The sequence below is a fragment of the Galeopterus variegatus genome, unplaced genomic scaffold (genome assembly GCF_000696425.1).
Source record: "Galeopterus variegatus unplaced genomic scaffold, G_variegatus-3.0.2 Scaffold1546, whole genome shotgun sequence".
NCBI lineage: Eukaryota > Metazoa > Chordata > Mammalia > Dermoptera > Cynocephalidae > Galeopterus > Galeopterus variegatus.
This window is the reverse complement of record NW_007727657.1, coordinates 286,403-303,362: the sequence shown is the minus strand read 5'-3', so window position 1 is coordinate 303,362 and position 16,960 is coordinate 286,403. Positions and strand designations below refer to the sequence as shown.

The following is a 16,960-nucleotide window of genomic DNA, read 5'->3' as shown; positions in this document are numbered from 1 at the left end:
GGGATCGCAACCCTCAGTGTCGCGCCCATACCAGACCGGGACCGGCAACGGGATCGCAACCCTCGGTGTTGCGCCCGCACCTCGCTCAGCCAGTGAGTGGCCGGTCTGTATGTGAGATCCGAACCCTCGGCGGGAGCGCCGCTGTGCTCCCAAGCGGCGCACAGTAGCAGTACGCCACCGGGCCAGCCCGATGCTGAGCATTCTTAATAATGTTATGCAAATAAAGGTACAGCAGACTTAGAAATATTTCAGGTACTATATTGCCATAGTCACATTCAAGGGGAAATTAGAGCGATAGGGTAATTGAGAAATGCACTGTGGCTTGGATACCATGTAATGCTGACTCCCGCTTGTGTTTCTCCTCTGTTCCATGCCCTGGAAGTAGGGTTTCTCCCAGTTTTTGAGAAGAAAAACATCATCTGTCTAATCACTACATACAGCCCTCGTGGGTGAGTCAAGGGAAGATTTATGTTGATGAAGAAAAAAAAAAACTATGGGCCGACCCCGTGGCTCAGTCGGGAGAGTGTGGCGCTGGGAGCGCAACGGTGCTCCTGCTGCAGGTTCAGATCCTACATAGGGATGGCCGGTGTGCTCACTGGCTGAGCGCGGGTTCGGATCCTACATAGGGATGGCCGGTGCGCTCACTGGCTGAGCGCGGTGCGGGCGACACCAAGCCAAGTGTTGCGATCCCCTTACCGGTCACAAAAAAAAAAAAAATACTAGCAACAGGATTTTTAAATGAGAAACTAGATAAAAAGATTTACAAATTCAGTTTTGATTCAAAGAAAGAATATATTTTTAAAAACTTGTGTTAGATCTTAGAGCAGGCATAATTTGAAATTTCACCTTCATTTTAAAAGGATAATTTCACTGAATATAAAATTTGGGGCTGACCGATATTTTCTCTCAGCATTTTAAATGTTATCCCGATGTCTTTTGTTTTAGTTCATCTTATTGTCACTATTTGAAGATGTTTTTGCTGTTGTTGTTTTATTTAATTGGCTGCTTTAAAGATTTTCTTTTTTGTCTTTGGCCCTCAGAAGTTTTGCTATGATATGCCTATGTGGAATTTTCTTTCTTCCCTGTCTTTTACTCCTTCCCCCCACCCCCTCATCCTGTTTGGAGTTTGTTATAAGCTTCTTTCATCAGTTATCTAGTGTTTTTTGTTTTGTTTTGCGTTTGTTTTTAATTCTTGGCTATTATTCTTCCATTCTCTCTTTTCTCTACTTCTAGGACTCCAATTATGCTTATTTTATATGTTTTGACTGTATCTCAAATGTTTCTTATTCTCTATTCTCCTTTTTCCACTCGTTTCTCTGTCTACTTCAGTTGGAATAATTCTACTGCATTGCCTCCTCGTTCACTAATTTAATGACATCTTCTGATAATTGAATATGCCTTTAAAACAATCCATTGAGTTCTTAAATTCAGATCTTGTTCATGAAGTTGTTTCTTTTCAAAGTTTCTATTTTTTCTGTTCAAATTATTTATCTTTCAATCTAATTTGTTTATATCCCCTCTATTTTTATTAACATATTAATCACAGTCTGTGATTGCTGACTTCAATATCTGAATCACCTGTGGTTCTACTTCTATTTTCTCTTATTTATCAGTCTTGTCTTTTTATGCCTAGTGATTTTTATTGAATGCTGAACATTTGTGTTTTAAGAAATTTTAGAGGTCCCAAAATATTTAACTTAAAAAAAAAAGTGTTTAATGTGTTTACCCTTTACTCTGCCATGTAGGTGCAATAGGGAACTGATCACTTAGTCCAATCATAAACTGTGCCAGGATGAGTCCAGATTTCAGCTTTAACATGACTCAGTTTACCTATGTTTTATATCTGTTCTAGGCATTTCAACTAATGGTCTTCAGGTCTTTGTATTTTTGGAATTTATGCTCTACTTTTTAAGAGATTTTCATATTATTTATTCACCCATCCTGTATAGTATCAAAAACTCTCAAAAGTCTTAAGGCAGAGATAAGTTGTATGTTTGAAGTCCCTGAAGTTTACAATTTTGTCATTCTAGTATCACATAATTGCCAAAATTTCTCTGGATTCTCTGCTCTCCTGCAGTGGCCCTCTGCCAGGGCAGAATATGAACTGTTATTCTCTTACTCTGAAATGTATCTAGTCTCTGTAGTTTTATTTGCTTTTGCAGGTCTTGATGCCATTTACAATTTATCTTGCTTTTCTGGTTTTGATAAGTGATATCATTAGCCTGTTGTGAACTGATCCATAGTACTCCAAGCAAAACCTCAAAATATAATATTAAGGCAAGTTTTCTTTTCCCCCTGTTTATTTTCCTCACTCTTTGTCTATCACCTGCAGTTTCTACTCAGTCTTTTAGCAACTGTTCTCCTTTCACAGCCCAGGCTTTCAGTGGCTACCTCCTTGATCTTAATGCTTAATTTCATGAAAGTTGATCATCATCCATTTATACCAATCTGCTAGCTCGTTCTATACTTTGAAATCCTAATTCTGGTCTTTTGGACTGAATTACCTCTCAGAACCGTACTCCTTTTGCTGACTTTGTTTCAGTTTGGACTTTTGGATACAACATTGCTGCCTCTGCAGTCTGGTCTCCACCCTGCAAGCCTCTACCTGTGGACTTTTTTTCATATGTTAACTCTGAACAGCATCTCAGGACCACCTGCTTAGATGCCGCCTTACCTCATTCTTTCATTGTACTGGCAATAGGTCATGCATCGATCCCACAGCCTTGGTTAATTATTTGATTCTTGCCAAATTAAATACTATCTTGTCTCATGTAATCATATCTGTCCACCTGTCATTAATGAACCAGTACTTATACTTTAACAAAAAAGCGGAGTGTAAAACACTGCAAAGCTGAGAGAAAAATTTTTTAAAAATTAGTTTAGAATATTTCTTCCACTTTGTTAATTTTGGTGTACATTACATACATTTCCTAGAGTGTGAGTCCCAGAACACACTGGATTGTACTTTCACCCATATTGTATTATAGCAGTGGAACGTTTTCTCTTCTTGACTAAGTAGAATCAAAAACATTCTCTCTGAATGTTTCAAAGAAGCTTCCCACAGAGAAGGAGTACGTTCTGCTTTCAAACAAAAACAAACCCACAGCAGCTAAGCCTTTCTAATCCAGCAACACATGCAGGTTGGATGTGAAAATAACCTATCCTCGCCTGAATACTTGGAGTTTCACTGAGAAAATTGATGGGGAAAGATGCAGCATTTGTTTTAAGCACTAGCTCAACAGGATAGAAAAGGAGAATGGGAAAAAATATATGCATTGATTGATACTTTTATTTTGCAACTTTATTAGTATTTTCTGAGACAAATGTATTAATCAAAAACATTCTCTCTGAATGTTTCAAAGAAGCTTCCCACAGAGAAGGAGTACGTTCTGTTTTCAAACAAAAACAAACCCACAGCAGCTAAGCCTTTCTAATCCAGCAACACAGGCAGGTTGGATGTGAAAATAGCCTATCCTCGCCTGAATACTTGGAGTTTCACTGAGAAAATTGATGGGGAAAGATGGAGCATTTGTTTTAAGCACTAGCTCAACAGGATAGAAAAGGAGAATGGGAAAGAATATATGCATTGATTGATACTTTTATTTTGCAACTTTATTAGTATTTTCTGAGACAAATGTATCATTAGTGCCCCCTGAAGGAAGGAAGAAAAATTATATGCTGACTAGTGTTTAAAGTCTATAAAATTACATTATTTACTCTCTTGTTAGTAATGGATTAAGTAAAGGGGGTGAGGAGGTCAAGAATTAGACTCTAGTAATACTTACTACAGCAGCTGGAATATTATGGTTTAATGAGGGACTTTTTCAATGCAGAGCTAATACAAAAGGAAGAGGCAATATTCATAAGGCTTAGTCATGGTTTTTCTTGGTAAGTAAATATCACCATCACATCAGTTGCACAATTTCCATTGATAGACATTAAAAAATAAAAGTCAAGAAATTACGTTATCACCATGATCCATAAACTTACATGGCATCTATTTTTCAATTCAAATTTCGGTGTGAAAATATGTGGAATTCTGACACTATGCTAGATGAATCTCACTGCCTTAGAAAACACTTAGGCAATATTTTTTAATCACGAATTTTACTAGCACATAGAAGTGAATTGTGATAGCTAAATAATGACCTCCTCATATTTATTAACATTCTTCGAGTACATTTAAGTCATTTGTTTGGGGGTAGAAAGGTGCATATAAGATGTTTTAATTTAGTGGTGATTCATGGTTAATATTTTATAAAAACCCTTTTTAAAATTGTGATAATACAATGATTAATACTAAATTTTAAAAAATATTTTTGAGAAGATTATACAGCATCAACTGTAGATTGATGATTTTTAAATGATTAAATTGGGAAGAAGTTAAAAAATATTAAATGACAGCATATCTAACAAAAATGTTAGCAATATAAATACAAACATACTTTATATATATATTAAATTTTAGCTTCCCCCCCCATATACAAAGGTACATCAAAAAGTTTGTGGAAAAATGAAGTTAAAAGATAACATAAATATTTCCATGAACTTTTAAAAGATCCCTTGTAGTTCCAATAGCTCAGGATATTCATCTGATCTCTTTTCCAGGATTAGTTTTAAGGATAAAATCAAAATAAATGGTCAAATAAAACAAGTATCAGTGAAAACAAATCTGTAATCTCTGACATAGAAAAAAGAATACTGGGAAATCTCAATTTTCTTCCTCCTGTTAGAGCATGAATACATGCCTCTATCAGTTAATAGTTATACTAAGACAAAGCCAAAGGAATGTCTTGACAAGTGAAATAAATAATCAAGTTGATTTCTTTTGTGTGTCATATCATCACACACAGTGATGGTTTTGTGAAATTCAATCCTGTTTTAGTGAATTTTACCTTACTGGCTTATGACTGGGTACACTGCTTTCTCTTCTGACACCCACCTGCTTGTGCATCTCACATCAGTATGACAAATGTGAGACCATTGCAGTAACACAACAGGATGTCACTTAGTTGCTTCAATCTGTCATTTTATAAATTGAGGCAAGAAAATTATCCACCGCATTTTAGAATTAGTATTTCTGTTTTGTTTTTGGTGTAAAATTAACTAAAATTACAAAATATATAGTTTTTATTAATATGTTCTAATATTTTCAGTAAAATAAAATAATCATAAATTATTAACGGATGATTAAAATAGACTGAATTCCTGTCAGCTAATTAAGAACAGCTCCCAAATGAATGAACTGGGAAAAAAGGCACATTTGAATTCTAAATAAAACATAATAATACGTTTACCTTTTTTGATATCCCCCCCAAAAAATTCAGAGTAGGAAAGCAGTAAAAATTATTTTGAAACCAAGACTTATAATACAAAACAAAATTGCATGTTTTTTAAAAAAAGGACTCGTGGCTAATCTAATCAGTTCAAGAAAGATATTAATAAACAAAACTAACCAATTCTATTCTCAGAGTAGGATAAAAATTAGACTTTTGGAAACAATTGTCTGCAGTTTCTTCAGTCTTTCACTCTTTTTGTGATATATAATCTAACTGTGGTAAAATACATATTCAACTAAAATGTTCACAAAATGTAAGAATATTTGTTTTAATTCACTTTGCATAAATGTTTGATTTTTACTTTTATTTTTAAGCAGTCTGGATTGCATGAACATAAGTTGATTGTACTCATCAATAAAACAAAATATAACTATTGATCTTTTTCAAATATCTGAAAACGTCCATATTTTGTCCCTTTGAATAAAATTTAATGGGTAGAAAAATAGTTTAATTCAGTGCCTTCATCTTTTGGCATTTATTATTGCAGATGAGATACTTTTGCATGGTAAATAATTGTCCTTTCTATCTCTTGTAATTCTCAAGTTTTCTCTTTAAATGTTGTGTTCTGAACTTTTATTTTTATGCTCCAGATGTAGAGTTATTTTTATTAATTTTGTTGGCATGTGCTTTTAATTAGAAGATTTATGTATCTCGTCAATTTTGTGAAATTTTATACCATTCTAGAGGCATAACACTACCTGACCTCCAATTATATTACAAAGCTATTGCAACCAAAACAGCATGGTACTGGCATAAAAATAGATACTCAGACCCATGGAACAGAATAGAAAACCTGGGAATCAACCCACATACTTGCAGCCAACTGATCTTTGCCTTTACCATCTCATTTGTATTATTGTCTTAAATATTTTCTCTACCTATATTGAGTACCATATCAGACAGTGTTCCAGCTGTCAAACATAATGTATAAAACTCAAGAGGAGAAGGAAAGTCAAAGATATTTACCCATATTTTTGCTCTTTCCATTATTCTTCCTTCTTTCCTGATATCCAAGACTCCTTTTTTCACTTATTTCCCTTCTGCTTAGAGAACTTCCTTTGCCATTCTTTTAAGTTAGGTCTGCTTATGACAAATTCTCTGTTTTCCTTTGTCAGAGAAGGTCTTTATTTATGCTTCATTTCTCAAGTACAATTTCACTAGACATAGAATTCTAGAGTCGACAGGTCATTTTGTTCAGCACTTGAAAAACGTTGTTCTGCTTCTTTCTGGCCTCACAGTTTCTGATGAGAAATTGCTGCTTTACAAATTGCTTTTCCTTGTTGGTTAGGCATCATTTCTCTCTTGATGCCACATTACCAATGGATGGCTGTGAAAGTGCCACCTTCTTGTTTGTATTTCTCCAACAGAGCTGCGGAGGGGAGAGTCATCTTACTACCACTGAGTGGGGGTGAAAGTTCAGGTTCCCATGTGGCCTCTACTTACATCATGGAAGGGGACCGCATTACCTCTGAGTTTCCCAATTGGTCTCATCTGATAATTCCCTAGCAGAGTGGTGGGTGAGGGGTGCTTCCTTATAGCTAGGTGAGCATGGACATCTAGGTATCCCTGTGGTGGTGGAGCCATGTTTTTGTTTTTGTGTGTGTTTGTTTTCTGTATCTATAGGAGAACAATTATTATCTAAAAGTTTCCTGTCTTGCTATGTTGTCCTTTTGTATGATCCTTTGGTTAGAAAGAGTAGGCTTTCTTGGGAGTTTTGTTGTTGTTGTTGTTTTGGGTCTTTGGGTTTTTTTTTTTTTTTTTTTTTGAGGCTCCTGTTAGCATTTTCAGATGCTTCTCTAGCATCCAGTGCAAGTTATGTCAAAAAGAAAACCCAGGGAACTCACTGCTCAGGTCCCAAAGTCCTACTCCTCTACCTTCTTCTCTCTACCCTTTAAGTTCTTCATATATATATATATATAATATGAATCTTTCCATGAATTTTTTCAAGTACCCTCATATATCCCCAGGGTTTTAGCTATACTTAGGCCAGGCTAGATAGAGTTTTTCACCTTTACTGAGTTTTTTATTTCCATGACTATATTTCTAATTGCTTCTTTCTGTATCTATCCATTCTTATTTCATTTTTTCTTTGACTCTGTGGGTTTGAAATGTACCCATTTTAAAAACATTTTCAAAATGCTGGGAAGTTTTCATTTCACCTGGAAGGAATTAATTTTCTACTTGCTTTTAAGGCAGTATTCCTATTTTTTTCTTTTTTCTTTTTTTTTTTTTTTTTGAGTTTTGAAATTTTAATTTTCAACTCATCATGAATGGAAATTTCCCCTCCTTTATGCTCACCCTTCCCTGTTAATGTTCTTGAGTCTTTCTTTATTCAATACTACAGTCTTTTAATGTAGAGTCAGGTCTTAATTTAGACCTCAGGGAATTCTGTTCAGTAGTGATACTAGAAACAAAGCAGAAGCAGTCACTGAGCTCATGGTGGCTTGTACCAAGCTGTCCACCTTCTCCTGTCTCCCTGGATACACACATCAGTGCCTTTTCTCAACATAGGTGAGTGAGCCCTGCTTCTAGCTCCAGGAAGCAAGCCTGGCTTTTGTCCCTTCCTTCACATGATGTCAGTCTCTTTACTAAGGGATTAGAACTTCCAGTTGCCTCTGCCTGCTTGTGGATCTAATGTCTTTCAGGCCCATGGTTTCTTACCCACTTATTGCATTTTGCTTTTCTTTTTTTTTTTCCTTTTTGTCTTTTTTCATGACCGGCAACGGGATCTCAACCCTCGGTGTTGCGCCCGCACCTCGCTCAGCCAGTGAGTGGCCGGTCTGTATGTGGGATCCAAACCCTCGGCAGGAGCGCCGCCGCGCTCACAAGCAGCGCACTGTAGCAGTACGCCACTGGGCCGGCCCTGCATTTTGCTTTTCTAATGTTATGGTCCATGGAGAAGTTTGACTAATTTTTGACTATGGCTTTACGTTTGTAGTCATCTCTTTTTAAATTTAATCTGTCATTGCTATTGCTTTTGAGCAGAGGAGTCTTCAAAATATGAACTTACAACGCTGTTTTTATTGGGAATCCTCCAATTTCCTCTAAACTGACTTTTCCCCTCACATTTCCAAAATAACTTTAAAATAAAGACTCAAGTGACCCTCTGTTATCTAAATTCATCAAAAGTGTGTATCTCTTGGGTTTATTCTAAGAAATTGAATCTCTCCCTACCAAAGCATTCTATATATGGGTCAGTGCTCTTTTGCAGCCAATATCCTGAATAAATCATTCATTTCCATGGTTATAGTTATTATCTAAGGCTGATTTCTATAAGAGAATATGTTAAATTTCATCTTATATACCATTTATTTTTAATTTCTTGTATATATATTGCCCTTGATCCAGATATCTTCCTAATATTTAGAAAACAACAGAGCAAAGTCATACATCTTTGTTTTCCCTTTAAGATTCCCTTTTGAACCACTTAGGTAATATTTGTGAGAATTTGAGTACCTGTAGCATTGTCTTGGATCCAGTAAAGTAATTTAAAATATAGAAGTTATGGCTTCTGCCTTCACAAATCACTTATTTGTCAAAAGCTTTTATTTAGCACCTACTTTGAATAAGTAATTGCTCTACTACTGTATTTTGGGATGTACAGAAGCGGTGAACAGATGGTCTTGCTTTATGAAACAGAGGCATTAAAATATACAGTCATACCTTGGTATCCATGGAGGATTGGTTCCAGGACCTCACACGAATACCAAGACCTGGGATGTTCAAGTCCTTTAAGTGAAATGGCCTAGTATTTGCACGTAACCTACACACATCCTCCCGTGGACTTTAAATTACCTCTAGATTATTTATAATACCTACTACAATGTAAATGCTATGTAAATAGTTGTTATATTGTATTTTTATCTGTATTATTTTATTGTTATATTTTATTTATTTACTTATTTATTTCCAAATATTTTTGATCCACAGTTGTTGAATCTGTGGATGCAGAATTCATGGATACAGAGGGTCCACTAATTTATTTGATGAGCTTTTATGTGTGTCAAATATGCTACTATGCTAAGAGTTAGGCAGGATTCACACATGGAGGCTAATCCCATTTCTTTACAGGTTATCTGGGGAGATAAAACACCAGTGACCATAGTACAGGGTATGTGGTAATAAGTACTATGAGATAGGCATAGAAGAAGTGCTGTGGATGTTGAGGAGTTGGGGAAGTTGACCTCCAGTTGGGGATCAGGAAGGAATGACTTGGGAAAGATTTCCCAGAGTAGATGCCATTTGAATAGAACTCTGAGGGGTTGGTAGTATGGGGCAGGAGGGAAGAAGAGTCTGGATATGAGAAGCAAACTCACAGAAGCAGTAAGCCAGGGGATATGTAAAATCAAACAGGTACTAGCAGTATTTTCTTTTATACTTTGTCCCATCATCTCTCTCTACATTCAATCAGTAAATAAGTCAAAGTAAAGTGCTTTCGTTATCATTGGGCTTGTTTGGAAATGATCTAACTTTTTTTTTCACTAACACATCTTCGTTTGCATCAGCTTTCGACAACTTCAACTGAACTTTAAAATTTTCTCTTTATAATTTTCCTCTATCTCTTTAATTGGCCCTATATAACATTTTTGAAAATGATATTGTGTTCATGACCTTGTTTTCAGTTACATAACCTACTTTCTAATAATGACCCTCTGGTGTTCTTCAAATTACACACAGAATCCTGGCAGTAATAACAAAAGCATATTCTTAGGGTTATTTTTATTTGCATGTAGTGCTTTTTCATTTTTTCTTTTTTTGCTTCACTTTTTATTAATAGACTTACTTTTTTAAAAAAGAGTTTTAGATTTACAGAAAATTGAACAGAAAGTACATTAAGTTCCATATACCCCCTCCCCACACATAGTTTCCCTGTCATTAACATCTTACATTAGTCATTAATGTGTTACATTGCTACAATTAATGACCCATATTGAAATATTATTATTAACTGAAGTCCGTAGTTTGTTTGGATTTTCTTAGTTTTTAATAAATTGCCCTTTTTGTGCTCCAGGATCCCATTTGGGATACCCCATTGAAATATTATTATTAACTGAAGTCCGTAGTTTGTTTGGATTTTCTTAGTTTTTAATAAATTGTCCTTTTTGTGCTCCAGGATCCCATTTGGGATACCCCATTACATTTAGTTACTATGTCTCCTTAGGCTCCTCCTGGCTATGACAGTTTCTCAGACTTTCCTTGTTCTTTGTGACCTTGACAGTTTTGAGGAGTGGTGGTCAGGAATGTTGTACAGTGTTTCTCTGTTGGGATTTGGCTGGTGTTTTTTCTCATGATTAGACTGGATTTAAGGGATTTTAGGAGGAAGATAACTGAGGTGAAGAACCATCACGTCATATCAAGGGTTCGTACTATCAATATGATTTATGACTATTGATGTTGACCTTAGTCACAGGGCTGACTTCATGTTTGTTAGGTTTCTCCACGGCAAAGGAACTCATTTTCCCACTCCCCGATTCTATACTATACTCTTCAGAAGGAAGTCACTATATGCAGTCCATGCTTAAGGAGGGGGGTCTAATGCTCTCATTAAAAAATTTTATTCCTCAAAACCAGCTTATGAGAAACTAAGGAAGGCAGAGTAAAAATAATTATGCTTCCCCAATTTCACAAGTGAGAAAAACCCTGAAGATTGGGAAGATTAAGAAACTTCCAAGTGGTCATGACAGAAAGTGGAAGAACTACATTAGAAATTATGTAAGCTCTCCACTGCTTTTGCTAAGACATAAATTTTTCTGCCAACCCCAGCTATGGCTTACTAGGCTTCACTTAGTTTTCTATCTCTTTTTACATTCTGCTCATTTTGTTAGGTTTTGCAGTTCTTGCTCTGTTATAATTCAGAAACTTTTGTTTATCTTTTGACTCTGGTATTCCGTTTCCTTCCTCCTTAGACTTCATTTTTCTAGACACTTAATTTTTTATTACAACTAGTTTTCCGAAGTCTGATAGGATTTCATTGATATTTCTAAGACAATCAGACAGTGTTTGCGGTTTATGTGTGTATCCACATGGATCCTGAGTTTGTTCTGTTCCTTTTATGAATTTAAATATCTCAAGAGCACTCTAACTAATCAATACTTAAAACTTTCTGGAACATTTCTATACTTTTCTGTCTTCAATGATGACAATATTCCTTAAAATGTTATACTTAGATGACTTGTATGTTTTTCTCCCAAAGCAAAGAATTTCTTTTTTCAGACCAAATAGCACTTGAGAAAATGAAAAATATAGGAAAAATATAGATAAGATAAAGATGGAGTAGGTAAAGCAGCCTCTTTCAGGAAATTTGTAGATTTCAATTATGCATTATCATCTAATAAATCTCTCATCAAACTGATTTTGTTCTACCCTACTTCAAAATAGTATTTTTATTTCCTGGTGTAATGCGAAGTGAAACAGTATTTAAAGACAGGAATCCATTCTTACATTTCATGGGGGATCCAGCTTTCCCAAACACTTTTGGGGTTGGCCATAGGGTCACAATTTGAGGGTTTGTAGAAAACAGAGAGACATTGTAAACACCATTGTAATGTTTTTGTGTAGAGAAAAGAGATGATAAGGTTTGCATGTGTTTTGTTGGGTACCCTCCTTTAGTTACAACTTCCTTAGTACAAATTAGAGAGCACATTTTTTTGTGTGTCTGTATGTTTTCCCACTGTATGTGTACCCTGTGAGCATATTGTGTGTTTGTGTGTGTGTGTGTGTTGTGTTTATGTAAGGCACTTGGGAGGCAGAGAAGATTAACCTTCCCAGTTTAGCAATAATCTATTAAAGGAAATAGAAGTTTACTTATATAAGTGGATTTCAAGAAAACTATCATCTATTCTTGGCTTATTTTGTGCTTTTGTCTGAGTCACTTTGACTTGAAAGTCATTTAGTTTTCACTCTTCAATTTCAACATGAGAACATAAGATTAAATTTTCTCAGTCCTTGTCTTCATGACATAAATAGTTGATTTATGTCAACATAACTCAGCAAAAAGAATAAAAACCTTTTTTCACTGAATTGTGCCCTCAGCAAAGTCCTCACAGTTGTCTTGTGAAGATGTTGTTTTAGTGTGTGTTATACTCAGACAGGAGAAAAAGTGCAAAGCTGACTGATTGGAAACAATTTTGTTCCTAAAACATTAAGTTGTAGGTCCTGGGTTGAATTTTGAAAACTCGGAAGGCTTAAACAAAATGTTAGGAAATCCTATTGACATTTAACAATCCAATGGATCACAAGACATGCATTGTTACAATGGATCATACTTAATATTTAATTAAAATGTGATGGCAAAATCTTTCACATTGGTAGATAGAGTTGTTCAATTTAGTATATTCATAGCTGCCTGATAATGAGCCAGATACTTCCAGTGATTGCATCAAATAATTGTGATTTCTCTCCTAAACAAATAGTTTCCTTTCTATCCTCCCCAATACAAAAAAGGGAAAATTCATTAGAAGATTCTATAACTTTTAAGAATCTAGCAACCAAGATATCAGATAAGAATAAACAATAGTCCCATATATTATTCATTCTAGCTCCTTGGCCATTTTGGTCTCTTACTATATGAAATATCAACTTCATGCATGGTTGGATTTGTATAGAAATTTTACTAAATATATATGTATATATGTGTGTGTATATATCTATATGTACACACACAGAGACACATACATACACACACTCTGTTTTTATATCATAAAAGTAACACATGCTCATTATAAAAAGAAAAATACATGCATGTCTCTATCTACATTTATCTATCATTTATAAAATAAAATTACCATGCATATAATTTTGGAGTACTTTTCACTTACATATGTTTTGATGTCAAGCAATACAGATCTCTATCATTGTCTTTAAGCAGATATCCTTTGATGAATTCCTCATTCAGTTTATGGGCCATAGGATCAGCCTTTTAGGTTTGGGACTAACAGGAGCATCAGGAAAGGATAACAGGGTTAAGAAACCAAGGAGCAGAATCCATGCAATGTGGGTGAGGAGGTAGGAAAGAAGCCCAACCTGGAGCACCCTCCCTCTGTGGAAGGGGCTTATGTGAGCACGTCTACCTTCACCCCACCCTTCCTCACAAGCCTTTATAGACAATCTGTGTAGAAGTGGCTGAGCACTGTTGTAAGAAATATTTAACAAAATAACTAGTTCTTTCCAGGGACATATGCAAGAGATGTTGCCTCCTGTGTCGTCATGGTGATTGGGCTGAGTGAGAAAGGAAGTTTGCTCTGCCTAATGACAAACTTGAGGAAATTTGACAGAAGCTGTAGTTAATAGACAGTGGCAGCAGCAGCAAAATCAATGAGGAAGGAGGTTGCTTATGCCTTAACACTGTGAGGTTGATGACACCAACAGTTGTCCCAAGAGTCATTTCCCGGGACCCCTTTCTGGACTGCTGAAATGTGGGAAATCTGGGTTGTTGAGAAAAATGCTTTTTTTTTTTTTTTAAATTGCATTTTTTTAAAACTTTTGGGAGAAGATTAGCTCAGAAGAAAATCACCTGCCTCTGTCCCTCTCTCCTGTCATCCCTAAGTCACAGTTGTTCAATAAGTATAAGGCAATTATTAAATTATTTTGATCTGTGTTGTTGAAAGTGTTAATGTGTGTATTACAAGGAAGAATATTACATTTCTAATAAATTATACCTACATCTCTTGCAGAAATGAATGATAAGACGGTGACCAACACACAAGCAGAAGTAAGTTTTCTTATATTTTGTGTAAATAAATGTGTTCAAATCAAATAAAAACACAATTAGCTTGATTTGATGTGATATAAAATATGATATAAATATACTTGTGGTGTAAAAATGATTTAGCTTGCTTCTTCTGACTGAACAAACAGTTAAGTGATGTCATTAAAATCTCTGCTCTTGGCTACCTATGAAATGCTGGTCCCTGCAAAAACTTCTAAAATAAAGCATTGCTTTTAGTGGCAAGATATGATATTAATACTTTCGATTCGATGAGTGACTGTATATGAGCACCACAGGGTAGGGCCAGGCAATGTTGGAATCCTGGAGTGAGGAGATGGGGGCAGGAGGGAGGCAGACACCTCTTAAAAGGTTCTTCTGCTGTGTGGAGCCAAAGCAGATCTTGAGGCCAGAGTCTGGGTGTTGGGGGACTGAAGTCCTCTAAAGCCTGGGTAACCAGATTCAAGGGGTACACCAAGAAATGCATTCAAATTCAAATTCAGCAGCTAGTCTGAAAACTGTCACCCCACACGCATCTAACATGCATGTGCAGGAGTTCAGACAGAAAATAGGAACCAGGGCAGGCTGAGGGGGCTGACAATATAGAACATATTGAATATGAAATGAGTAAACTCATGCTCATGAATGGAAGAAGTATCAAATAGTATGCTGCGTGGACTTAATAATCAATTCCCATGATTGCATGAGTAGGCATATAACAATATTTGAAAAAATGCAGAGAAGACAAAATACCAAACAGTATTTCACAAGACTTTTCTATATATTTAGCGAGATAAGAATTGTGAAAAATCTAAACTCTTGCATAAGTATGAAATAGATTGTATTACTTAATAAGTTTGACCACTCCGTTACTAAACAACAACAAAACTTTCCTGAGAATTAATTTTCCACTTGATCTTTGAATATATATATGGAACTGGATAGCCACCAAAAAAAATAGTGAATATGAATATTTACATGGAAGTAAATATATAAGAAATCCCAGGAGTGATTGCTTCTCAAAATCAACCAGATGTGACTGAAACAATAGACGTGCCTCAGAAATGTCAATCATCCACTCATTTAACATTAATGTCCTGCAACTGTGCATAATAGACTGGCACCAAAACATTCTATTCTGGAGAAATTTTCTTGTACTATTTGCTCAGTTGATATGAATTTGGCAACTGTTTGGTTAAATTTTTTACTTTTTAATAGATTGCTCTTGCATTAGGTAAATATCAACATCTCGATACCTTCGAGAGCAATTAAGCTTTAGGAAAGATGCCTCGGGTTCTATTTACAACTTTGTGGAACTGTTTCTAGTTTCTTTCAAACTCTGTACATTACATTCTTTCTAATATGTATGGGAAGCCTGGAATAATCCCCCAAAAGTTTTTTTGTAATTATTTATTCCAGAGCTTTTCTAAGCAAAAATAATTTTGCTCCAGACACCAAAATTCATTGATTAAGATCTCTACCCTTGCCACATTAACATATAAATCAATCTGCTATTAAAAAGGAGTCTTTGGCATAATCTGATTGGGGAATAGATCACATATATATGACTTATTAAAATAAATAACACATATATATTATACATATAGTTCCATATTATTATCTGTGGTTTTGCCCCTGAAATATGTTCCTATTTTTATCATTTTTAAAAACAAAATCCCTTCTTCAATAACTTCATCCTGATTCTGTGTGCTTGGGGTAAGAGTGTCATATGGCAGTTTTGGTAGGGAAGGTCTTATTTTCTGAACATACACAATAATATTGCCTCAACATTGTAATTCCAAATAAATGGAGATATTAGATTGAACGTGTCAATTCAAAAGTGTTATAGATTGGTATTACTTACCAAGGACCCTCATTATCCTCTGTGAATCACTCGATAATCCTGTGAACAGGTATTATTATCCCATGGACATAGCTAAAATAGAAAGGATTGATGTCTCCTCTTTCTTTTTAGAATAAACTAATGCTACTAGATGGGAAAGTAAAGAAAACAATTTCAAGACTGCAATGGATGAAGAATTTTATGATAAAGTAGACTCTATAGCTTCATATATCTCTTGAGCCTGTGATATAACTGAGCGTGTATATAATTTCTTATTGATTAGAGTTCCATTTCATGATGGAGGAAATTAGAAAACTCTTTGAAACATGGCGCAATGTTTATTTCCCTCATAGGTCTGATAGCATTACACTTTTTATCCAAACCTAAGGCTTTTACTTTTTTCTCTTTGTTTACAGTCACAGAATGCATCTCCTAAGCAAAGGAAGCAAAGCGTGTACACACCACCCCCCATGAAAGGTACTGTTCAGGTACTGTTTCGGGTTGTCCTGAGTGTTGAGTCACTGCTGGTAGGCTGTTTGTTCTCAAGGACCGTACGTTTGATCATAAGCTAGTTCTTGTCTGTGTGACGTTCAGTATGATACCTTATTGATTTAAAACTTAACTTCATCAAGAGTAAAATAGATGGTTGAAGAAACAATAACCAGGGATCTCAAATTCTCAGTCTGGAAATTAAGAGTTCCCAAAATAATAACAAAGATTTTTCTTTTATCTTTCCTCACATATTTTCTTTGAAGGGATTTTTCCAAAAGTCCTAATTACTCTTGCCAGAGTTAGCAGATGATTGTTACTTTTTTTTCTTGACTTAAGCAAAGCAGAATAACTTGAATTTGGGGGGGGGGGATTTAATGTAAAGTGTTGCCTCATTGATTTATGTCAGGAGCAGCTCTAAAAAGCCCAATCAAACCCAGTCAAACAGCTATTGAATATCCATGTCAAAATAACAACTAAGAATGCTAGTTCAGATGTTGGCATTTTTCCAAGAGTTCTCCCCCAAATTGGAACTGCTAAGAGTACATCTAAATGTATCAGTATTTTGATCAACATCAGTTTCAG

General features: G+C 35.4%; 1 protein-coding gene across 2 annotated transcripts in view; it reads left to right on the top strand.

Annotated features, from left to right (window-relative positions):
* Positions 1–16,960, top strand: part of PPP1R1C (protein phosphatase 1, regulatory (inhibitor) subunit 1C) — a 140,085-nt gene that overhangs the window by 54,720 nt on the left and 68,405 nt on the right. For both annotated transcript variants that reach the window (XM_008577585.1, XM_008577584.1), the window contains exons 3-4: positions 14,012–14,049; positions 16,303–16,363. In XM_008577585.1, the coding sequence (XP_008575807.1) occupies positions 14,012–14,049; positions 16,303–16,363 (99 nt within the window). The remainder of the gene's footprint in view (positions 1–14,011; positions 14,050–16,302; positions 16,364–16,960) is intronic.